This window comes from Microtus oregoni, unplaced genomic scaffold, assembly GCF_018167655.1.
Source record: "Microtus oregoni isolate MIOR12 unplaced genomic scaffold, Mior012 000040F_ref0000088, whole genome shotgun sequence".
Classification (NCBI taxonomy): Eukaryota; Metazoa; Chordata; class Mammalia; order Rodentia; family Cricetidae; genus Microtus; species Microtus oregoni.
In genome coordinates, this window is record NW_024543207.1 from 15,183,243 (window position 1) to 15,209,607 (window position 26,365).

Consider the following 26,365-nt stretch of genomic DNA (forward strand, 5'->3'; position numbering starts at 1 on the left):
TCCACAGATGTCTGAGGTCCTCTTCCGGTCTCCACGAACACCGGACATGTACATGGTACACTGAGTCAAAACACCTATACATGTAAAACAAAATGAAAAATATATAAGTATATAAAATCAAGGGTAAAAAATACATAAAGAAAATTGCTTTTCTTACTCTTTGTTGGATTCCACTTTATATTCCTGACAACAGTTTCTTACCGTGTGCCCAGATTCCTGGATTTTATTCTCTTCTTGTTTTTTTCCTTTTCAGTAAACAATGCTTGTAACCATCATTCAGAAAGCAATGTTTGGCTTTATTAACAGGGATGCATTGTTCCTCCCTCAAATACGGCACACAAAGCATCTCTCTGTTTTGCCTTGACAAACTAAGGTTCTATTTGTGTAGCTTTCAGAAAACAAGCACAATTTCAGCAACGGCAGAGGTGTCTGTCGAGGTGTCAAGCCCACTGCAGGAGAGGCAGCTTGTTAAATCTCCCCAGAGAGGCTAAAGCACAGTTCATTGAGTTCTAAGAGCTCATGGGAGGAGAAGGGGCTATTTGCAGAGGACGTGAGAGGAGAGGGACAAGTTTGCAGAGCTGATGAAGCGCCAACCCCTCCAAATGTTTGCCAAGAGGACATTCGGTTGGTTGGAGTAACCCGCAAGGTCAATCAGTGGAGCTCTTGGAATGAGATGGGAGAAAATGTTCAGTGGTGGAAGTTAAGAGGAAGGGATATGAAATATGAGACTTCTAATAGCAGGATGGTAGTTGTTTATCCGTGGCAGCAAACAGGTTTGGTAGGTATGAGGTGTACCAGGCACTAACTAGCTGGGCAGATCAGAGGGCAGCACTAAGCACTCACTCAGGCAGTGCCTTCCCAACTGCCGTCCATCCAATCCCATAAAACAGCAGCTGTGGCATTGTTGTTTTTTTCTGAATCAGGGTTTTGCCCTGTAGTCCAGATCATCTTCTAAGTGTAGATCAGCATGGGCCTCTACACACAATCCTCCTGCCTCAGCCTTCTGAGTACTAAGGATAGAGATGCCCATCACTATCCCCAGTCAGTTTCAATCTTCCTAATGCTGCTACAGATTTTCATCCATGCGGTATTTTCTGTGTACCAGATAGCCAAAGCAAACTGCGATCCCATGGTCCCATGCTGTAGTCTGGGGAAACATTTGCCCTAAATATGAGGAATTCCATTATTGTATTGTCGAGGGTCATGGCTTCTCACTTATTTTGTTCTCCAAGGTCGCAGGGTCTGTTCTTTACATTAAAGAGCTGTTGTTGCCCTCTTTGTATTTGGTAGACACTTTATTTTCATGGCTGGGGTATATTAATTTCACAGCATTTATTTGAATTGTGATTTTTCTATCTCAAAATTCTCAAAAACTATCTTTCTTACTGGGACCTGCACAGAGATTTAAGTATTTATCAGGGTCTGACAGGGTAGACCATCAGGTGAACTGCCTACTGTCCAGCATGAGGATTGCTCCCCCGAATCCCATCGGGGAGAGACAGCTAGCTGTGGGGTTATGAATTTGCTCTCTGAGCACTGGGGAGGCTGAGACAGTAGCATACAAGATGCTCAGTAACCACTCCGGCTAACTGAGTCAGTGAGCCCCGTATCCCGTGAGAGAGATGCTGTCTGTCAGAAGATGCGGAGTGAGAGCCTGATCCTGGAGAAAGACACCGAAGGTTCATCTCTGGCCTTCACAGGCCTGAGCCCTGACATGTTCACTTCCTCCAGCTGTATCTGCACACGCATGCAGATGTACATGTAAACTCATGCACATACAAACTCCCCTGCTCTCCTTCCGTCCACCCCCCCCTCTCTCATGTTAATGGATGATACTTTTGAAGGACCAACTCATCAAAGCCAAAATCATTGCTATTTAAAAATTAATAAATAACTTCTGGAAAGTTGCTCATCTACCTTAAATTCTATAGCCCACCTCCTCATATCCTCACATGGTTATATCAGGGATGAGGCAGAATAAAAATACCTTATAATTAAGACTCTAATTTGCATTCCTTTTGTCTTCTGCAGGTTAAATTAAAGTCAGATTTTTGGGATACTTTATATATCTTTTCTATATATCTATGTAAATTCAAGTTTACAAAAATAATATAAATTAGTTTACGCAACAATCTATCGTAATTTTTCCACTGTGATCTTCGGGTGTTTGAGTCCTGTGACTAACCCATCCCTTCATCTGCCTTTAGTTGATATTCTAAACTCCTCATTGTTATTTAACATTTCCTCATTCTACTCAGTAACTCACAAATATTTCTCCTGGAGATTCTAAGCCTGGTCTGGAAGCTTATGTTGGTAGCAATCGTGGGCATCTGGAGTCTCACTAACAGATTCTTAGGATACTTTATATATCTTTTCTATATATCTATGTAAATTCATTTCCTCTTAGAGACCTACCTGCTAGGGCACTTCATTGCTTTGGGTCTCTGTTTCTCATCTGTAAGGCACAACTGGCATTCTTCCCTCCTAACAGGTTGCTGAGGGAATGTGAGTTGGTACAGTGGAGCACACAGAACAGCAGGAGCATTCTGTTGTCCGGGGCAAGACCCTCCCCCCCAACACACACACCCTGGCCCTATCCATACTTCCTTTCTGTCGGGTTGTAGGTTTCTGCCTTGGTAGTAGAGTGATGACCCATTAATGGAACATTTTTTCTGTGTGACGTATTGGATGTTTTTCCTGCCTGAAATCAAACAATAATCCCAGGAGGCCATTTTACTCCCTTCCATAACTCCCAATGTCTCATCTTGCCCAAGACCGAGGACTAGAGCCGGAGTCTACACCTGACTCCCGAAGCCGAGCACTCCATGAGCTGCGTGGTCCTTCCCTGGAAAAGGCCACAGTGAAAACCAAATAGGGACCTAGAGGGATGACTCGGTGGCTAAGAGCACTTGTTCCTCTTGCCTTGGACTCACATGGTAGCTTACAACCATCTGCATCTCCAGTCCCAGGGGAATCCAATGGCCTCTTCTCATATATGCGGGAACCAGGCACACATGTAGTGCACAGATACACATACAGGCAAAACATTCATATACACAGCATAATGAAATCAATCTAGACAAAGCTTTAAACTCAATAGGAACTTAACCTCTCCATCTCTCCTCCCGTACATGTTTAGGTTTTGCCTTAACAGAATTCCACATGTTGCTCATTTTGAGCCTGTTTTCTTCCATCCTTCCCAAGTTCGAATCTGCTCTCAGTGTTTTCCCCCAACCCTCCCCTCTTTAATTTAGTGTCCTAGACAGATTGGGAAACAATCATTTTATTCCTTTTACCTATCCTAGCATTAGCTAATAAACATCATTTTAAAAATGCAGATGTGTGATATATGAGTGTGTATACCCATGTTTCTATGTGTGCAGGAAGACGTGTGTTTGGTATGAGAGAAGGTGCAAGTCGAGCATGGAAAACAAGCTTCTGTGTCTCCTTTGAGACAAGGTCTGAAGCTCACAGATTAGTCTAGACTGACTGGCCAGGGCGGCCCAGGGATGCTCTGTCCAGTTATGGAGATGGCAAGCACATACCTTGTCCAGTTTTGTCTAGTGGGTCCTGGGAATTGAACTCAGATTCTCCTATTTCCACAGCTAGCCTTGCACCAGCTGATCTTTTCCCAGCCTCCAAAATGGTCTCTGTAGGTTTTTTAATATTTCTTGGTCTCGACTACATGTGCCTTCTTGTGTGAATCACTAGGATTAACAGCAAATACATTTTTAGAAGAGAATTTATTTTTGCCTGTAAACAATTTTCAGCAAGAATAAACACTGATGTTTGGTTTCCTGAATGAAGAATGTGCTTCTGTGAAAATGAGGCAGCGTACTAAGTTTCTCCTTTTGCCCTTCATTTTCTGACTGCTTAACACAACTCTTGAGCAAAAGAAGATTTTATTTCTGTCTGTGTTCTTATCTAGATTTTATGCTGCTTTGGTTATAGTATAAAGTATATTGTTCATGATATTTTAATTTTTATTACATTTGTTTCTTTATGGTGGTTGGGAAAGGGCGTATGCCACACTTGTAGTCAAATACAATTTAAAATGCTACTTCTTAGGATATATGGACACTTTTTCTTAGAATAATTTTTTAGAACTATTTCAATAGTTTTCATCATGCTCTTTATTAGCGTGTTCTCCTAATTTTTGCTCATCAAATGATAATAGTATTGCTAATTAATTGGAGAAGGAAGATCCTGAACTCATAGGTTCCAAGCCAGACCACATCTGGGGAATCTCTCCTCCAGTTTACTTTCAGAATTTATTGTTTAGAAAGAATTCCTTGCACACTCTTAGCAATTGCTTTCCTGATATGTCATAATTACCCTTGTGTTTCATTTGGTATATGGCCCTTATAGCAAAAAATAAAATAAAATGCACTAAAAAATAATTTCTGGGAAGTCGGAAATTTGTGCTGTGTGACTTGGAACTGGAATCTGATTCCATAAGAACACGTGGGGTATGGATCCCTGGATGTAGACACTTGCTGTCTCTCAGCATCTGTACTGATCCAAGCTGTCACAAAGCAAATGTCCTCATCGTGATTGTTGCTAGGGCGATAAATAACGAGTCACGTCCCACTCCTAAGGAAGACGTTATTTCCATTTTATATGTCAGTTTGCCTTTAGACGGGAATATTTTTGAGGGACAGATGAAAGCAGTGGCCTTGCCTTGTCTAAAAATACCCCAGGAAAGAAAAGAAATCGAGATTCAGTTTGGAAACAGTGAAACTGATCTCAGTAAGTTGTGTAAACTCTTCTCAGAGCATCCTAGACATGTTGAAGAGATGCAGAGACGTTGGGGAAAGCCACATCAATGCCCGACTCTGCCTCGCTCACTCCTGGGATGACTTGTTCCTTCCCTCACATGTCTGCTGTCTCCCGAGTGCATTTGTGAAAGCCTTACTGAGGAAGAGGCCCGTGGAACATGTAGGGATGTACTTTACAGAAAGGAGAACAGCTCAGCACGGGATGCTGCAGCACTAATTACTCATGTTGAGCCCTCCTCACTCCCCATCCACCTCCGTGCAAACCCTCTCCCTTCCCCTTCCTCTATTCTGGAAAATGACTTTACTGCTAAATCTATGACAAACCCAGTAAAGTTAGTGTCATGTTAATCCGAACACATCCTGAATGTTGTCCAGCAGGACAACACAGAACTAATTTGTCTGTTCTTCCTTATAAAATATTTTCCTCCGAAATGTATCTTAACCTGTGCTGGAGATCGAACCCAGGGCCTTCTGCACACTACCCAAGCACTCTGCCAGAGCCACACCCAGCCCAGATTTTGGTTTTTAACAATGTTCTCATGCAGGATGCTTATGCCTTCCCTTTGATTTTGGTTAGCAAGGAACCCCCAGCATTCTCCCTGTATTTTCGATGTAGTTCTGAGACAGCATGTGAATTGTCATTTGACTAGATAGCATTGACTATGTTGGGAAATCTGTAACAGATTAATTTTGTTTTATTCTTTCAAACCCTATTTTTTTTTCATGTGTGTAACGTCCCCCCGCCCCCGCCTAGACCTGGTTAACCGTTTCTGCGAGCAGGTCCTCAGTTTTTTACTTTGTCCCTACTTTCCTGTCCTAGCCCCATCTTCCCCCGGTGTCGACTCCGTCCCCTTGCAGCGCACAGGCAGCCAGCATGGGCCACAGAATGCCGCCGCAGCCACCTTCCAGAGGGCCAGCTACGCTGCTGGCCCGGCCTCCAACTACGCTGACCCCTATCGACAGCTGCAGTACTGTCCCTCCGTTGATTCTCCGTACAGCAAATCGGGCCCTGCCCTCCCACCCGAAGGCACCTTGGCCAGATCCCCATCCATTGACAGCATTCAGAAAGATCCCAGGTGGGTAAGACCGTATTTATTTTCTCTGAGATGTGTAAAGAGGTTTTATAACCCAGTCTCTTCTTTGCGCTCTTGGTGACATCATAGCCTTCGCCTTCCTGCTATTGACTGAGAATGAAAAAATTGATTTTTCTTGGATTTTACAGTTTTTTTATTTGTATGATATATGGACACATAAGATGGACCCCTATTATCTATGGGTCAACACACAAAACTAAAACATAAAGAACTATTATAAGAACGCCTTTGGGTGCTTATGGTTGTAGCCATCTGATTGATCAGGTGGGGTCTTGAGTGACGTGGGAGCTGGGCAAAGGTCTCTCCTGACCGTCAGTGCCACTGTCCACGTGTGCTGCTCCCATCTGAGGAGATGAATTTAGTGCCAACCTCTGTTTCTCTGGTTTATTATACTATAAAGATCCCCCACCCCAAAAATTATTCTCAGATTTGAGAAATTTGAAATTAGTTGTTCGAGGAATGGTGAGAAGTTGGCTGTGGATTGTTGGAGAAATGATTTGGTACCTATGGTGTGTTTCCCTCCCGCCTTCTTGTTCCAGCGGCAGTGCGGGTTGGCGTGATGCTCTACTCCTGGAGTTGGGATTGACTCCCTATGGTTATGTAGATGCAGTCCCGTGTGTACACACATACAGATGTGTATGCTCACACATATGTGTACATATACATCTACTCAGATATACATACACATATATAACCTGTGCCTGTGAGCATTCTAGATAGGCCCAGATCTTGGTATTTCTTTAGGACCAGGCTGGAGTGTGGTGATAAATTGGAAATTCCTCTCCAGGCATTTCCCTGACAGAGGACACAACATCTCATGTATTATGCGGAGAATTTGCATGGTTTCTCTTATAAAAAGAAATGGCTTCTTCAGACATGAAAGGCAAATGGAATCATTTCATAGTGTGCCTTGAGATAGCTGCCTCTGTTCAGATGAAGCCCACATGAAGGGCCCGCTAAGTGTTGTGTGTGGTACAGCCCGCATTGTAAGGCGAATTGGACGAAAGGCTCAGCTCCGACGGCAGGAGATTGAAAGGAAAGCTCAGCCACAGAGCTCAGGGTTGGTCTCCGGATTCTCAAGCCTTCACAGCAGTCGGAAGTCTTTGAACTGAAACCTGCCCTTCACTTTTAAGGCATGCATGGTTAGAACGTTCTTCAGAAAGTATTTTTATCATGCTTTATTTGGAAATATTTTATAGTTAACAATAAGGTAGAAATATGCAGAAATAAGACCTTACTGAGAGCAGAAGAGGTGCTCATAGAACACTGTGTCAGACTTGACACCGTTTGACTTCTAACATTGTGTTACATTGGATATTATGGATTTTAGTCCTCCTTCGGTTGTTGCAATAAAACAATGACCAAAAGGAGCAGGTAGAGGAAAGGGCTAATTTGCTTATACTCTCCAGCCATAATCTATCATTGGGGGAGTCAGGGCAGGAATCCGAGGACTAGCTTGAAGCAGAAGGCATGGAGGAATTGGACTTAATAAGAAACTAAATCTGTGTTTCTCTGATGCAGTCCAGCTTCTGTGTTTTATACTGTATGTTAAAGGCTCTTTATTTTATTCAGTGGAGCATTCTTCCTTTTCTGTATTGCTGTCACTTTCATAGGTCTGTTTCTTTCTGTATAATGTCACAGCTTTTACCTTTTCAAGTCATGGACTATGTTACCTGTATTTACTGTGCCTGCTGTGTACCAAAGAGAGAAACGCCAGTAAGAAACGGGAGAAGAGTAAGAAGACAGTGGCCACTGGTCTTTAGTATGTGTTAAATTTATATGCAAATTAGTGCTGTGTGGATTATAAATTCACCTTCATTTTTAAGATCACTAGATGCTGGCCATAAGAGTGAGTGTTCATTCTGAAACCCTAGCATGCTAAGCACAGGCAAAAGAGAGAGAGAGAGAGAGAGAGAGAATTATGGCAAGAACCAGAAAGGATTTGTTTTTTCTGTTTGTTTGTTGTTTTGCTGTTTGTTTTTTGGGGGGAGGAGTCATGTGTTTTCCCCTTTTTTTATTGATTTATATTGAGCCCCACATTTTTCTCTGCTCCCCTCTCTTCCTCTCCCCTTCAACCCTCCCTCAAGGTCCCCATGCTCCCAAATTACTCGGGAGATCTTGTCTTTTTCTACTTTCTACTTCCCATGTAGATTATATCTATGTAAGTCTCTCTTAGTGTCCTCATTGTTGTTTAAGTTCTCTGGGATTGTGATTTGTAGGCTGGTTTTTTTTGTGCTTTATGTTTAAAAACTGCTTATGAGTGAGTACATGTGATACAGAAAGGATTTGTAAAACACAAATAAACCCAGTAATATCTGGAATGAAGAATAAAATAAGTAATGCCTTTTTTTCAGAGTGTCTTTCAAACTCTTCTTGTTGTTATGGATTCAAAAGCCATGTGACTCCCAGCCCAAGGTATTAACTTATAAAAGACATTTTCTATCTCTTTCAAATGATGACTTTTGGTTGTTTCCAAGCACATACTAGAATTAAGTGTGCTAGAACAAAGATATCTAACTTTTAGGGCTCAAGGGCACTCACTTGTGATGCATTTCCATGCTAATATAATTAATGTGTGGAATAAGTCTTGACTATTTGAGTCAAGAGAAAGGTGATGTGTTTTTGGAACAGAACAAGATAGAACTGGCTGTAGATTGAATAGTTAAAGGTAGCTCAGAAATGATACCGCCTATCATCCTGCCTTACCCATCCCAAGTGGTGATGTGCAATCCTTCTTGTCTACCATGAACAACCAGTACTGATGTGTTACTCATTGTCATTAGTCACTTTTGTTTACCATCTTGCATTGAACAATTACTTGCCCTCAAACATGGAGCACTCAAAATATTTGTTGTTGCCAGACAGGTGGTAGCTGATTGTCAATTGTTAACCAGTGACAATTAATTTCCATCGCCTCTTGAAAAGTTTTGCAGCAAATTGAGGTCATTAATTTAGAAATTCTGACATTGGCAAAAAGAAGATTAGCATTTCAAAGTCAGAAGAACAATACATTTTAGCATGAAGTTCCACTTGCTGGGCATATTATAATTTGACAAGTCCGGTAGCTGAAAAATCTTCCATCTACTGAAAACCATCCCCAACCAGTTGGACAGGCTTGCTGTACTGTGTGTGTTATCGGATTGTAAATGTGCTAGGAAGACAGAAAGGGGTGGGGGAGTGAGGAAAAGGCACCAGGGATAGCTCTGGGGCACGATTTCATAGATGAAGCATGTTGATGGGTGAGACAAAAAAAAATCCACATATCTTTGTCTTAGTCCTCCCTCAATTTTCTAAGACATTCCCGCATTTGCTTTGTTCTTTCATGTCGTTTAAACTTCCGTGTTGGAGTTTGTCAACTGAGCCACTAACTTAGAGATATGACACCACACTGATGAAGTTCATGCTGTGATAATTGGGTCACTTGAAGGAAGCCCTGAAAGTGGAGATCTCAGTGTGCCCCATGTAGCTGCAGTATGCTAAAGGGTGCTAAGCTAGGGGTGGGTTTCCTGACTTTCAAAGTTAGCTTAGTGGGTAACAGTATTTTTTTTGACTCCATACAGCAGTTTCTTTTGAAAACTTTATGGATACCAACAGAGACTGACCACTCCTTTACCTTGCACAGAAGCATCCCCAATCACTTAAGACATGGGGAAAAGACATGAAATGACTCTGAATGTAGGAGAGTTATTTCAATGGAATAAAAGTGGACTTATGAAAAACGAAGACCAAAGTTGGTTAAAGACAGATGTTTGGAAACATCTGGCATAAAAATCACAATGAGGGAGCAATCACTTCTTGAACAAGGGAGGGGTGTAAAATTAGTTTAAGACACACACACATATATATACTCCTGTGAGTGTGAGAAGAGTCACCTTGACCTTTTGTTTGCTTACCTCTATAGACTGTTTTGAGTATTCTTGATGAACAAGTGAATAGGAGAGCATTTCTTCTGAATAAAGTTCATGCTCTCCCCTAAAGGTGATAATACTTATTTTTAATCATTTCTAAAAAAAATGTATCAATACCTACCTTATCATATAAAATTAACAATAATGAAGTTTGAAGTTACAAACATCCAATGTGACACCCAGTAGTACTGCCTTCTGTTGTTTCTATCTTGTATCTACCTTGTCCATGTTGAATTGGAGTAGGCCTGTACGCATAGCAGAATAATGCAGAGAGGAAATTTCTGGGTTATGACGGCAGAAAGCAAGTCAGAGTTCTAGGGCCATGCAAGCAGTACTGTGAGCCAAGTTTGAGGGTGCCCTTCCCTCTGCCAATCTAGCCTTTGCATCTTCCAGCTTAGCTCTTAGAAATGGTGGAGCAGAGATAGGGGGTCATTCCTGCTGCATCTTGTCCTGGGCTCCTGTGCAAAGACACTATGAAGTACTAACTAATATGCTTGCTGTTTCCCGTCACTGAGTTGTCGGGTGAGTTGTTAAATTGAACCTGACTGATCTTCTCGACAAACCATTAACCTTCACTTTCAGTATCTCCTCAGAAACCCTTTACCCCTCTGCTGATTAAAAAGAGAATAGTAAAGAAGTTGGCACAGCTGGACATGTTCGCCAACACATGAATGGATACACAAAATACGCAGTATTCAATGTTGATAAGGAATGAAGTAAGATGTGTTGTAACATGGATGAACCTCAGGGACATTCTCAGTAAATAGGCCAGGTATAGGATGGTCAGTGGCTCTGTAGAATATCCTGAGGCAGTGAGAACATCACATTCACAGATATATAAGGTAGAATATCGTGAGGCAGTGAGAACATCACATTCACAGATATATAAGGTAGAATATCCTGAGGCAGTGAGAACATCACATTCACAGATATATAAGGTAGAATATCCTGAGGCAGTGAGAACATCACATTCACAGATATATAAGGTAGAATAGTGGCTGCTAGGTGTGTGGGAGAATGAGTAGTTGTTTCGTGACCGTCATTCTGCTTTATGTTTAGGATGAGAACACACTAGAATTGAATTGTGAAGGGTTTTGCCCAGAGTTTGTGAATGTGCTTTATAACACTAGCTTTGAAAGAGCTAGAAATGGTAAAAATCTCTGTATATTTTATAACAACAAAAATGTAATCAAGGGGGCTGGTAGAATATGTCTCAGGCAGGAAAGTCCTTACAGTACAACCATGAGAACTTGAACTCTTATCCCCAAAAACTCTGCATAAAACTGAATGCGGTGGAATGTCCTGGCACTAGAAAGGCAGACAGGAAGATTTGTGGGCCTTTCTGCCCAACGAGCCTAGTCAAATTTTTAGTTCCAGGTTCAGTGAGAGACTTCGTCTCAAAACCAAACAAAAAGCTGAGGTATAAACTAGAGAGATGACTTGGTGGTTAAGAATGCTTCCTGTTCTTTCTGATGATCCAAACTCAGTTTCTGCACCCACATCAGGCAACTCACAATCCCTTTAACCCCAGTTCCAGGAGATCTAGTATTCATTTGTGTACAGGGACACTTCACCACATGGTGAATGTACAAATACACATGTGCAAATAAATCATTTTTAAAAATCAAGGAGTAGAGCAATTGAAGTATTGTCGACCTCTTGCCTCCATGTGTAACCACATACCTGAACACATATGTGTACACATACACACAGGATAGTAGCCAGCAAATTGCTACCCAGGCACTACTTTTGTACAGGTAGAAGCCTACACAGGAGCAGGATAAGGAAGTCAAGAGGAGAAAAGATGAATGTGTCACGCTTATGAATCCTGACCATGGCTGTTTTCCGAGCTGTGCCTTCCACTACCTTGTGGGAAATGGTAAAAGTCACTTCTGTAGAGGTGGCCACAGCACTTTTGCTTTGCACTACTTCTAAAATGGGCTACTAAAGTCTATGAATATATTATAATAATATATTGCCTAATTATAATAACTATAATACCATGTTAAAGAATAAATGTACAGTAGCTTTTTAAAAGAGATACATATTATTCTGCAGAACAAAAACATTTGTTCATAGGACTTAAGAATTAGCATCTTTATGGTGATCAATTTTGGATATTGTATTTTTTTGCTTGGCAAATATTTCTTGAGCAAACTATCAGGCACTGTTTTGGAAAGTGAAAAACATTTGCATCAGGTAAATGAGGTGAAAATAGTGACTAGGAAATAAATAGGAAATGGTCCTGCTTAAAATCATATAATATTTAAATTGAATATGAATGTAAACTTACCCTTTCCATTTATATTTAAACTTGCCCTTAGTAACTGCTTATGCCAACCAGCACATATTTCTTTCTCATAACCTCAGTCCTTCTCATACTGCCTGTTTGCTTCAGAGCCAAAGTTCCATCTCATGATTTGTACCTCAGTTGATTTCCCCTCACCCAAAGGACAGGGCCTCAAATCACTACAAAGGCCCCAAATCACCAAGTTTTCGACCAACACCAAAGAATCTAGTAGAAAAGCATCCTGTTCTCCCGGGAGCCAACAGGACTCTCCCCGCTTCACAAAGAGATGCTGTGTTTCAAGCCAGTTCTAGTTTGATTAAGAAAGTTATTCTCCATGTAAATGAAGTTGACAACAGCAAGGTACTTCTGACATTGAAGGGTGACGTATTATAATGCCCGGGTATCTTTAGAATAAGGTGGCGCGTTTCTTCCGGGGCCTTGGAATGTGCTCATTGTCCTTTATTCTGAGGATGATTGAAACATTAACAGATTTAAATTTGCCATAAATCAGAATGAAAATAACAGAAAATGGCAGTGTTTATTGTAAATGGAGTCTTAGTAGCACAAATTCTGTGTGGCTGCAAAGGAATGTATAAATACCTTTGTGGATATACCTACACAAATACCCACAGACACTTAAACATATTCAGATAGATACATATACACAAACATAACACACACACACACACACACACACACACACACACACACACACATTGGACCTTCCTCTGTAGAGGTAGCTTTAAATCTAACCTTAGCTACAGGGACAAGACCCCAAGTCATCCCAAAGAATGTGTTTTTAGTCTCCAGAAGCAGTGCAGATGCGATTTTATTACTGACATCATTGGTTTGCTAAAAATGGAGGTGAACTGGGCATTGCAGAAGAATCTCTTCAGCCCCTGAGCCTGTGCGGTGCATCTGCCATTCTGGCCCCTGCGCCAGGCCGAAGTGCCTGTGTGTGATGTGCCCATTAGCTCGTTCTGCACAGCAAACACTTAGGTTGCAGGGAATGCGAATGCACTGTGGCACGCTCAGTCAATAGGAGCTTGTTGCAAGTTTCCAGAGAGGTATGAAAGAGACAGGAAACGGGCCCACCAGCCTCAGCCAGGAGGCCTCATTGAAAACCAGTTCACAGGCTCGGGTACAATAGAAGCTTTCGGGGCCTGGGCAGGAATGCGAGGATGGCGCTGCGGGTGGAATGAGCCTGCTCCGGGCCTTACAGCACTCTGTGGTGAGAGGTCTAGGCCCCTCGGCCTGTTCTCTGCTGCCTTGCTACTCATTCTCACCTCTCACTCCTCTCCTCCTTGTCTTGTCTCTGCTCACCAGGGCTATTATGGCAAAGATTAGGCTATGCCTTAGGCCTCCACTCCTTCCTCTTTGTGCAGAACTCTCCAACACCTTGAATTCCATCTTGCTCGAGAGAGGTGTTATGGACTCGGTACTATCCTCCAAATTCCTGTGAAGTCTTAACTCCTAAACTCACAGTATGTAGAAACAGAGTCTCCAAGAGGGTGACTAAGGTAAATTGAGATCACTGGTGAGAAAGACTGGGTGCAGACAGTGGGAATCCAGCCATGTGCAAATTAAGAAGAAAGGCCACAGAAGGAGGAAAATGGGCTAGCAACTTGACCTTGGGGTCCAGCCTACAGATCTGTGGGGAAATGAGCATTATGTTGTGAGCAGCATGTAGCCTCTGGTACTTGGTTGCCACAGTCCTAGCTGGGTTTAGCACCTTCAGTGAGCAGCCATGGCAATGCCAACTAGACATCGGTTGCTCAGAGATTGTGTCATCTGCCAGCAGCTGAGAGGATGTCCCCTGGGCCATGTGGATCCCAAAGCTGCGATGAGATGCTGTAAGAATCTTCAGAGCTGTGCCCTTAAGAAGTAAGGTTGAGTGGAGCTGTGATTGTGACAACTTCTCTGAGAAGGCCAAAGGGTGGCTGGTCTAGCTGGCTCAACCTTTTGTTCATACAGATATGGCTTTCCTGAAAATTAATGTGACATAGATATAAGGTAAAATGTACAAGTCAAAACAGAACCATTTATCAGCTCTAAAAAAATTGAAAATTAATATGTACGTTCTGTAAAATGAGATTTGAAAATGGGGAGTTCTATACTATTCCATGTATCTCTCTCTCTCTCTCTCTCTCTCACACACACACACACACACACACACACACACACATTTTTCTCTCTCTCTCACCTCTCTCTCTCCCCCTCTCATATGTATAAAAATGATCCAGATATATATCATGTATGTATGTATATATATATATATATATATACACATGTCCAGTTACAGAAGTGAACTTATTTCTATAAATTAATTATCATGTCATCACTTAAGGTTTAAAGTCACTGAAAAACTATTTAGCATATTTTGAATTTTGCTTTAAAACCTATTTTACTCAAACAAATGAGCTCTAGAGTGAGAAAAACTTACTAATAAGTTTTGGAGAGGCTTGTTCTCCAAAAGTGTGGGCCTGAGCCTGCATGCTTGCTGGAAATTTAGAATGCTAGGCCCTACTCCATGCCTCTGACACCACAATCTAAATCTTAACCAGACCCAAAAAATGTGAGGTGTGCATGCAGAAGTTGGGGCTGCTGATTCTATCAGAAACACCCCTCAACTACCACACCCGGGTTATTGCAAAAGCCAGAAATCAAACAATGGCATTAAGATTGACCATTAAAATTGATCTGATTGGACCATGTTTAATGTGCCTGGTATTATATTGCAGTGATATGGCAGAATAAAGTATGAGGATCATTTGATTTTATAGACTTAGAATGTTTCTTAGTTGATGGAATGTCTGAATTTGAGAACTCGGGTGTTTCATGCAGTTGATAGCATGATCAACAAAATGTAAAGTCACCATTTAAAATGTCAAAGTGTAGATATTTAAGGCATACTTTACGTACTAAATTTTTTATTTTCTTGTCTTTCAAAGGTTTTCTATGTCCTGTCCCCCTTCCCCCAGATATCCTCAGCTTGATGAGAGAACTTTGAACTTTTCATCCCAGAATCACTTACACTTTCCAAAGCCTTATTATTTCTATAATGCTTTATTTCATTCCCTGCTTTCTGTCATGCCCTTGACCTCCATCAGTCCCAATGTAATTGCTACACCCAGGCTTCTCTGATTGCATCTAAGCAGGAGACTCTCTCTGCACTCTGAGATTCCTCAATCTGGACATGAACGCTTCCAACATTGTCATTCTTCACAATCTGTGTATAGATCCTTGTCTCGACCTCCCACCAGATAGATGTTTCTCCAGAAATCCAGCCATGTATTTCTAATCAGCATGGAAAAACTTGCACGTCTGATGTCTGCAGCCAAGAGTTCTGCACTGCAGCCTGAAATTCCATGTTGGAATTGCAGAATCCTGTATCTACTCCCAGACATACTGACCAGTATTGGCAAGACCATCCGATACTGATTTATTTTTACATTAAAGTTTAAGAAGCTTCACTTGAAAAATCATTATTGCCCAGTCCTTTTCCTTTTGAATTATCAACAGAAGGTAACAACATTTAATATACCTTGTTATGGTAGTGCTCAACTCTTAGGGACCAAAAAATGAGGGACAAAGAACTGACTTTAACCTTTGTAAGGAAAAAGAGAATATTCAGATATACCTAAAAGGAAGCAGCCATGCTAGCTGTGCTGTTAGACCAGATGTTTTCAGAGATAACAACAGGAAATGCAGCCCGAGTTGTGGATTAACAGCTCTCAGGCTGAGGTAGTGTGTCTGAGCGCAGGGAGACTCGGTTTGTTCAGTATCTGGCTCAGAGTCTACACTTCTCCCAAGGCCCCTTCCAAGTCACCGTCACAGTTTCCATGCATCCTCTTGACACACACTGAGCAGTGCCTCCTCCTCAGAAACTCACTCTATACTTAACCTGTGTAGCGTTTCAGAAAATACGCGTGCAGAGAAAACAAAACTAGGATGACCAGGCTGTCTCATTCTTAAACATTCATCCATGGGAGTAAAACCATCTCAACAGAAGTTGTACTTTCAATAAAATTGTACTTTATGTTTCTTAGCTATATACCAAAATTTTATGGCTTAGAACATATTTTTGTTTAGCTGTGTCCTATTAGCCACGATAACCACTTCATTAAAAAAAAACAATTAGCTCTTTAGTGTTAGCAGAAATGATTCACTCATGTGTATTTATGGCTGTGTATGTTTTAGTGAATTATTACAGTACTTTCTTGATCATTTCAAAGGGATAAAACATGGGTATTCCTTTAACATGTGGGAATACATCGTGATCTATATTTTATTGGGTCAAATATGACTCTTTCATTAGGCCTATAAAGGAAAATAAAACTTCTGAAGGCTTTCATTAGGCCTCACCTTTGAGCCAGTTTCTCAGAAATAAGAAAAGAAACAGTCTCCACTCCTCTCAAACCCCCGTTCAGGCAAAAAAGGGGTCAGTCCTTCAGCTACAGACTTTGATTTCCATTTAAGTCTTTTACTCTTTAGAAAAACAGAATAATGTGTTGGGTTGAAAGCTGGAAAAAAATGAAGCTTGGCCTTGAGGTTTTTTGAGAAATCAGTACCCAATCCCTAGCAGATTTCAGAAGTAAACCATTTTAGCCTCAAAATAAATACTTCCTTTCAATTAACGGACAACAAAGGACAATGGCCGGAGTGCCTTTGAGACAAGGGCCAATCCACACTTCCCATCCATCCCAGGACTCTTCACGTTCAATGGCACCTTGTCCAAACAATGGCATGCTGCCCTCAGATGAAGAAGACTTGGGCTTTTCATCTTTTCAAGACAGCCAGAATTCTCCCCTGCCAGCAACCTGAGGTGCCCCGGCCTTGTTAGGAAAGGTACCATCTAATATCCCATTATTATTCGCTGAAGTGAAGAAGACCAGGTGATGTTTTCAGATCTCCCTCCAGGGTTCTTTATACAGGCAGAAGCCAGACTTTCTGAAGGGTATTGGAACTCAAAAGTCCTTTAACCAGGCCTGCCAGTTACTCACTGACTTACATTTTTCCTTTAAGATTTGCCACGCTATTGCGGTGCTAACAACTGGGGAGTCGTACCTTAGATAGCTAGGAATGTGTCCCATTGTGCGGCAGTGTAGTGATGGGGCAGGTGGTCTCTGTCACTGTTTTCGGCCCCATTGGTGTTGGTGATGTAATCTCAGGAAAGGGTTACCAGAACCTGTGTGAAATCCTTTTAGACCCAGCAGCACCTTCAGATACTCCAAGCTCTGGAGATAACCCAGACCATGGTCAGAACACACCTAACACAGTGAAATTCCGTATCTCACACATTTGGCATCTCTCTCGTGATAGTCTACCTGTCACCTGACGTCTGGAATTCTGCCATTTTAATTTGCTAAAATCCATCTAGTAGGTATCTTCTCATGGCCAAACTATGAAATGCTTCTTATCCAGAGCTGAGCCCACCTTGGTATCATAGTACTAGCCCCTACTCCCCCAGACAGATACTAACCGCATTGTGGTGATTCCCATTTTTCTATAGCTTTAGGATGGTTTCCTGGGCTGGGATTAACTGCTTGCTCATCAGTATCTCCTGCCAAAATAGAATACCCATACTTCTGTGAAAATTATCTTGACCTGGAGCTAAGATTCTGTTCTATGCCATGCACACTTTGATTTTCCCACTTGTAATAAAACAGTTGCTCTCTTAGAGCGTGGAAAATGAAAGTAGCTTGCATAGTAAATGCATTAGAAAACCACACAAAATGTGTAATTCAATAAAATATTGAAATCCCCAAACAACTGAGGATAGTGTGACTGCTCTCTAGACACAGATCTGACATTTGATGAGGTGCTTGTATGGGAAAGTACTATTCTGTCACTAATCATTTTGGTGGCAGTACACATGTGCCTATCACATGTTATTGGGCAATGACGCCTTCTTTATGTCAACAAAAACTGAGTCAAAACCATGCCCCATTTAAATTACCAAGAGGATTAATGTATGCCTACATCTAGAAGAAACTTAGAGGTGCCCGTGGGGAAGGACAGATCAACACTTTCCATCCCGACCACTCAACGTAAGAGTGACAGGCACCGTTAGGAGAGTCGTGCTGAAGGAAAATGGGCCAACTTTCTAGAGCAAAGGTGCTCAACTACATTGCCAACATGTAATGGCTCACAGAGCTAACTGTGGCGTGTGAACTAACAGCAATAGTGAAAGGTCTCTGGATAGGAGGTGATCAAACATAAATTCAAAATCAAATGTGCATTGAACCCAAGACACTTCTGGCAATGCTTGGCCATGTTGTACAATATGACTTCACCAACGCCTTGGTATCTAACACTATGAACACCTTGCACTGAGCAAGCCTCCAGAACACTCAACACCAACACATGCTGCCTGAAACATACCAGTCCAACGTAATTATTCCATGTCCCAAAACAATTACTCCTGTGTTTTTATTGACCATACAAAGTTTGTTGCTATTATAGAATTATGGCAAATAAAGACTTTTACCATTTTCCTCCCATTCTTCCATCATACTGGTATGGTATATCTTTGGATTATATTTTGTTAGAACATTTATTTAAAAAAAACTCTTGAGTTGCTGACTTGACTTTCATTAAAATTAAATGGATTTTGGCTTGAGATAAGGACAGCATTTCCAACTATTTAAATTATCCCAAACATATTTCTGTCATTTGTACTGAGTATTTTTGTGTGAAATGGTACTCTCAACATTGAATATTAGAAAATCAAAGTGTCAATCAACTGAAAAATGTTGGCGATACATACCATCTATCTACATCCTGCAGTGTCAAATATTCAGCCAACGTTTAATTATTTACATAAAAAATACATCCATCTCATTAGCACGCAGATTGTTCCATAATTATATTATAGAAGCTATAAACTACATATAAACTATATGTATATCAAGTAGCTATTTTAAAAGAAACTTCTGTATAATTGGTAATCAGTAAGTGTTGAATTTCTGTCTCTTTACTCCTAGTCATGGAAAATTTTTCTCAAATGAGAAAACGAGTTCTGCAGAAAAAAAGAAAAAAGCATTAAGAAGCCCTGTTCTAGAGCAAACTGCATGAGACAGTTGGAAGATAAGCAGCCCCCCACAGGAGGTTCAGGATGAGTTTCCCACAAAGCAAAAGTGCTGTAGTTTAGGGAGACATCGAATACCCAGCATGGAAGACAGAGCTATGGAGGATAAGTACTCTGTAGAGTGTGATTCTCAACTTGACCTTGTCCTAATCAGTCTGGACCTTTTGAGCTGGTGTAAACTGATGTCTTTATCATACTTCCAGCCAGGGCCCCAAAGGAAATGGTCCTGAGTTTCACAAAGTCCCTGTCTGCCTCAGGATCAGACACAAGAAGGCTGTGTGTCAGCCAGCCTCCATATTCGCAGTCTCTAGGGACACGAGCACACTCAGTGTGGTTAGTTCTCTCGTCTCTTTAGAGTGGATCAGCCTTCTGGTACATGCTCCCTGTCTTCCTCAGTTAACTCCAGCACTCTGTATCTCTTGAACTTCTCACAGCTTACATCATGTCAAAGCAACATGTGCTAAGACTAGAATTTGGGATGGCTTTGCAGTAATAATGGGAGTTTCCTAAGTAACCGAGGCTGCAGAGATGAGAGAGAGAGAAGTTGCTATTGTGTCTCTGGCCCAGAGAATTCTGTTTGGACCTGAAAACTCTGTCCAGTTCCACTGTCACCTAGGAGATGTGTGAGGCTATACCTAAGGTTTTCCAGGATGCAGTATTGCTTTGACCTAATGACTTTGTTATTGATATACTATAGGTGATAAAATGGAAATTTAAATTCTTCTTCAGTGCAATAGCATGTATTTCTGTTTCCTAAGTTGTTTTTCTGTTGTTTTGTAAAATAATGTCCTTTTTATGTTGGTTATTCTAGTAGCTGAAATGGTTTTGATTCCGTGGCTCTTGGTGGACGGTTCATTTCCAGCTTGGTTACATGTTGCGTGCTATTGGAAAGACTATAAAGCTGTGTTTTAGAATGCATTGCTGAGGTCTGCATGTATTCAAGCAAAAGAGGATTGAGCAGCATAAGCTTTGAATGTATAAAAAAAAATTTGTCATAGAAGATGTCTTGAAAACATCTTCATGCTTATCAAACTAAAAAGCAGATTGCATGATTCAATGTTAAGTTCTGTCTGCCCATTCTCGGGCACTGGTTTCACTTTAATAACGTTAAATTATTAAACAGTCCTTGTTTTCAGTGTTGCTCTAACACACTTTTTCCTTTTCGGTTGTTCAGCTGATGAAACGCTTAGTATTCTGCCCGATTCCCTCACCCACAGAGCTTTTTTGAAAACCATGACATAGTCACTTGTTTGTCTAAGGATAGAAATATTTAGATAAACAAAAATCCTAATGGAAAAGGCAAAATTGAACCACCTGTTCTTCCGTGTGTGGAAATGAAGGCATTAAGTCCCAAGGAACAGTTCCATTTCTGCCAAAATCTGTCCATTGAATTTACAAAAAAAGGGAAAAAACAGAAAAATTTAGATAAAATATTTTATTTGAAATTTATGTAATTTACTTTTGATTTATGTTGGTCTTACTACTTGGTCCATGCCAGTTGAACGCAGTTAAGCAAATCCTATGACCAATAAGTTCAGGTGCGGACTGACTATAAAATGATCAGGAACCCTCCCCTCAGCTGCATTCCCAGTCAAAGTCCATTAGTATTCTGAGGTATCAGGTCCATGAAGGGCACCAAAGCATTTCCATTTGAAGCCGAAGAAGCATCCCTAAAAGCTTTGTGAAAATTGAGAGCATATTATCCGTTGCAGAGTCAAATGTGACATACCAGAGTATTCTCGATGTATGAAAAATCTGAAGCAATTACAGATTTATCCTGTGCTTCGTCACACTTAAAACTTACCAAACAGCCGGTTGGCTCTACATACACAGTACATAGGCGGTCACAAGGTGGCCAAGGAAATGCACATCAGAACAGAAGCCTGAATAAAAGTACAGGTCAGCAGAGATGAAGGCTTCGGGCTAAAGGGAATCCAAAAGGCAAAGTCCTGAGAAACTTGAGCAAGAAAGTCTGTGAGCCTGGAGAAATGGGGTAAGAAATGTAGAGGAGGTTTGTGTAAGGCACAGATGTGGGGTGATCCTGTTAAGACTGGATCTGTGAAAAATCAGATGGAGAAGCAGTCAGCATTTTTACAAATATAGGTATTAGATTTTAAAGGATTGCTGGGGCTTGGGGAAAAATGGTCCTGAATGGGAGCAGGCTAAGGCTTGTATCGGGCACTGCAGACCTAGACTGTAAGCAAGTGGGCCGAGCATGAAGTTGAGAAGGATGGATGGCTATCAGGAGTCCTCGCACTGGGAATGTACTTAAGGTGGTGTCCACAGAGTCCTCTATGAATTTAACTTGGAGTTCTCAGAGAAAGGGACTAGGATAGCCAAATACTGTTGCCATGGACAACTGGGAAGAACCTTGTTTCTCAAGATGAGCCATTCCAGACATCCCGTGTGGGAGAAAGGAAAAGGAAAAGGACGGAAAGGTTGGAGTTGGTCCATTTCTATCCAAGCACAAATGTGGACCAGAGCTCAGAGCACAGACAGGGCTGGCAGGAAGACCTGAGCTTGCCAAGCCTATGACTCCACATAGGTGAGATGCTGGGGTAAGCTGTTTGCAGCAGCTTTGTGACTCCTACTACGGAGGCACTGTTCTTATCCTCAGGTGACACTTGAGCAATCCCCTCAAAGCTGGCGAATAGCATTGAACAGAGGCAAATTTGGCAGAGAAAGCTGACGCGATGCCAGCCGTGGGAGAAGGAGGCGATCAAAGAGGGTGCTCAAGTGTGGAGAGCACAGGAAGAAAGCAGGATGGAGAAAGGACAAACCCGGGTCACCTGCTGCTGGGCCATCTAGTGCGGAGGGTGATAAGGAACCACTGGAGTCCACAGCTTTAGATCTGGGATCCGGGCCAGTAAATCTCAGTCGTCTGGACTTACCAGACTAGGAAGGAAAACAATAAAGACCTCAAGTGTAGTGGCATTTAGCACAGTGTGCCTTCAGGAAGAGGGGCAGCTGCCTTGGTTCACATCTGTTCCTCTCAATTAAAAGCTACTGTGACCTTAAACTGGTTACCTAACCTCTTTGTGCAGCAGTTGTCCAAATCTACTATGATGATAATAAGTCCTGTGTTAATATGTGCAAAAGGAACAAAACGATGCTTAATATTATATGGATTATAAGGGTATTTATCATTATCAATACAGCATTGTTAGCACAGGCATCTGTGGTTATTTAGCTAAAGATGAGCGTGGGGTATGTGAGTAAAGACAGAGAGAGAAAGAGAGAGAGAGAGAGAGAGAGAGAGAGAGAAATCTTTCCAGTAACAAATTTGCTAGCATGCTCTTAGTTGCTGGAAGGCAGATGCATACAATGCTGGGTGAAGGCAGGTAGGGTAATTGTGAGGGCTGTTGTATTTGGCAGAAAAATGGTTTTAGTGGTATCAAAGGAAAATGGAGTGATTTTGTCTATTTTAATAATAAAAATGGCCCAAGGAAATGGAACTAGGCTTGGTCAGGCAGAAGGATCTGAAGAGAGTACTACCATCTGTTTTCTCACAGGACAAAGATTCTAAGTGTCTGAGGTGAGCACACGGAGAGATCTGGAACCTAGAGGTCTCATGAAGCTATGTGGGTTGAGTGTCTTGAGTGTGGCATAGTATTTGGAGTAGTGATATTGCTGGTAGGGTTGAGAGGTAAGTCATGGTGAATGAAAGCGGCCATAATGGTTTTATGTTGGCTTTCACCATGGTAGCAAACCAGAGACCACAGTCTGGATTCTGGGGTGCTGCCAGGAGGATGTGAATAGACAGTAGAGGATCCAGAGCTTGATTATAGCTGACACTGAGCTCAGGCAGGGGTTAGCCATGACCCAAAGAATGACAGTACAAAGGTCTGTGTGGTCAACACACTTAAGAATTCTTTTGTGTTACTAAAGAAAGAGCTAGGCTCTCTTGAGTCCTTGAGCATTCCTGAGACACCCCCAGACAGACAACACTTGATCAGACTCCTAAGTCGAGGGCTCTCCAGCTCTAACAGGGGCTTTGGTACAAAAAACCTCATCGTACTCTATTCAGTACTGCGTTAGAAATCATCAACTCTTCAGACATCTGAGAAAAGGGCCTCTTCACAGTCCTGCCTTGACATAGATCCTCAAGTAACGTTTGATAGGAAATACAGTATCCAAAAGTGTGTTTTATTTTTTTTTTTTTTTTTTTTTTTTTTTTTTTTTTTAAATTTATTTATTTATTAAGGATTTCTGCCTAGTCCCCACAACCGCTTCCCATTTCCCTCCCCCTCCCCCGATCAATTCCCCCTCCCTCATCTGCTCGAAGAGCAATCAGGGTTCCCTGACCTGTGGGAAGCCCAAGGACTGCCCACCTCTATCCAGGTCTCGTAAGGTGAGCATCCAAACTGCCTAGGCTCCCACAAAGCCAGTACGTGCAGTAGGATCAAAAACCCACTGCAATTGTTCTTGAATTCTCAGTATTCCTCATTGTCCGCTATGTTCAGCTAGTCCGGATTTATCCCATGTTTTTTCAGACCTAGGCCAGCTGGCCTTGGTGAGATCCCAATAGAACATCCCCATTGTCTTAGTGTGTGGTTGCACCCCTCGTGGTCCTGAGTTCCTTGCTCGTGCTCCGTCTCCTTCTGCTCCTGATTTGGACCTTGAGATTTCTGTCCGGTGCTCCCGTGTGGGTCTCTTTTAAATGTACTTATAATTAGTTCAAAATGTATACCATATAGAACTATATAAAGGGAAATTTAGAGTTTATTACAGTTCTTCTTAGATAGGGTTACTATTGCTGTGATGAAACACCATGACCAAAAACAATTTGGGGAGGAAAGGGTTTATTTCACTCACAGTTCGTCATCAAAAGAAATGAGAGCAGGAACCTGGAGGCAGGAATCTGGAGGCAGGGGCTGATGCAGACGCCATGGAGGAGTACTGCTTACTGCCTTGCTCACCATGGCTTACCTAGACTACTTTCATATAGAACTCAGGACAACCATACCAGGGATGATACCACCCACAATGGGCTGGACCTTCCCCATTGATCACTAACTAGGAAAGTGCCTTACAGGCTTGCCTACAACCCAATCTTTTTTAATTAGTTAATTAAAAATTAATTAATTGCTTTTACATCCCTGCTGCAGTTACACACACACACACACACACACACACACACACACACCTGACTCCTCTCCCCACCCCCCTCAGTCCCCATCCCCAATCCACTCCTCCTCTGATTCTGTTGGATGAGGGATGGGAAAGGGCAGGTCTCCCATGGATATCAACAAAACATGGCATATCAAGTTTCAGTAGGACTAAGCACCTCCCCATGTATTAAGCCTGGGCAAGGAATATGAGTAGTAGGGGCCCAGAAGCCAGAAGAAGAATCAGAAACAGCCCCTGCTCCCACTAGTAGGAGTTCCACACAAAGACCGAGCTACACATCTGTAACATAGGTGCAGAATGCTAGGTCAGTCCCATGCAGGTTCCCTGGTTGTTGGTTCAGTCTCTGTGAGCCCCTATGAGCCCAGGTCAGTTGATTCTATCGGTTTTTTTGCGATATCTTTGACCCCTCTGGCTAATACAGTCCTATCTCGCCATTTTCTGCAGAATTCCCAGAGCTCTGCCTAATATTGGACTGTGTATCTACATCTGTTTCCATCAGTTGCAGAATGAAACCTCTCTGATGGCAGTTGGGCCAGGCACTAATCTATGAGTACAGCAGAATACTGTTAGGCATCATTTCATTGACATTTTCTCTAGTTCTGTTTGGTTCTATCCCTGGTCTAACATAAAATCCATACCAGGATAATAAGCCCACTCCTGACACTGCCTGGAATTCCAGGGCCCATAGGCTGAATGACTCAAAGACCTAGGATACAGCTCAATCTTAGGGAGGCACTTTTTTCTCTTTTCGTTTTTCTTTCTTTCTTTTTTCTTAGCTTTGGATCCCATCGTGGAACTAGTTCAACTAGCTCTTGTAGACCAGGCTGGCCTTGAACTCAAAGAGATCCACCTGCCTCTGCCTCCCAAGTGCTGGGATTAAAGGAGTGTGCCACCACTGCCTGGCTAGGAAAGCATTTTCTTAAGTGAGCCTTCCTCTTCTCATATGACCCTACCTTGTATCAAATTGACATAGACTTAGCCAGCACACAGGTGAAAAAGAAAAGCCTAAGGCAGATACATAGTACATGCATGAATGCACCATCCTTAGTTCAGCCTCGTTCCTCTTGCCAACTGTTCTTCCCTCACCATCAACGCAAAGCAGCCAATATGGAAAGGAGGTAGCCTATGGTATATAGTAGCTAAAGCAATGGGACATGCTAATGCAGGTGGGAAAGGAAGAGTCCTTGTTGTATAAAAGTCAGTGTCTAGTCATGATGAGGGGAGGTGGGAGGAAAGGATAGAGAAAGGAAGTAGTAGAAGGGGTGGAAGAATGGGATGGGGAAGGAAGATGGAAGAGGTGGTAGGAGCAGGCCAGAACCAAATAGAATATGGCTTAGTAAGATAACGAGGAAGGCAGTCCCCTTTCTGTACAAATTTCTGCTGCCGTCCAGGTTTCCTCCCTGTTCTGGTAGTTGTGCTGAGGGCGAAGGAGCTGCCAACCATAGACACTATAGGAGAGAGACACCTGATTATCCATTGAGGGGTGGGGCTTAAAACCATCTACAACATTTTAGAATGAAGGTAAACATGCTCTGGAAAGATAAAGTATCATAAGCAAAAACTCATTTAGGAAGCAGAGTCTTTGCAAAGGGGGTGTAGCTTGAGGCATTGGGGCTGGTTCTGAATGTTTGTGTGGCACAAGAGCGAGCATGGACCTGGCAGTGTGAGGGAGTGAAGTCTCTAATGTGTTAGAGTGGATAAGGGTGACGAGAGGTGTTTGGTGTGGGTGTGGACGTTACTGCATGTGTGTGAATATACAAGAGTGTGTGTGCGTAAGGAAAAGTGTGTGACTGTGGGCATGAGTATGTAAGAAACTATGCATGTGTAAGAGTTTATGTGATTATGTTAGCGTGAGAATATGTAGGGACTATGATTACATATATGTATGTATACAAGGAGTATGCGTGTGTGTGTGGGGGGGGGTGTCTGTCTCTGTGTCTGTGTGTGTGTATAGTAGGTGTTTTTGGGGGGAGTGAGTGTCTTGCTCATGAGAAGGGGCCCTCTGATCTGAACCAGATGCCAATGTCAGTGGAAGAGCTGGTGCAGTCTTCCCTTGATGGAGTCACACGAAGAGG

General features: G+C 42.1%; 1 protein-coding gene across 3 annotated transcripts in view; it reads left to right on the top strand.

Moving 5' to 3' along the window:
• The window catches only part of Ctnnd2 (catenin delta 2), a 752,815-nt gene that overhangs the window by 446,549 nt on the left and 279,901 nt on the right, over positions 1–26,365 (top strand). For all 3 annotated transcript variants that reach the window (XM_041632036.1, XM_041632037.1, XM_041632038.1), the window contains one exon: positions 5,599–5,854. In XM_041632036.1, the coding sequence (XP_041487970.1) occupies positions 5,599–5,854 (256 nt within the window). The remainder of the gene's footprint in view (positions 1–5,598; positions 5,855–26,365) is intronic.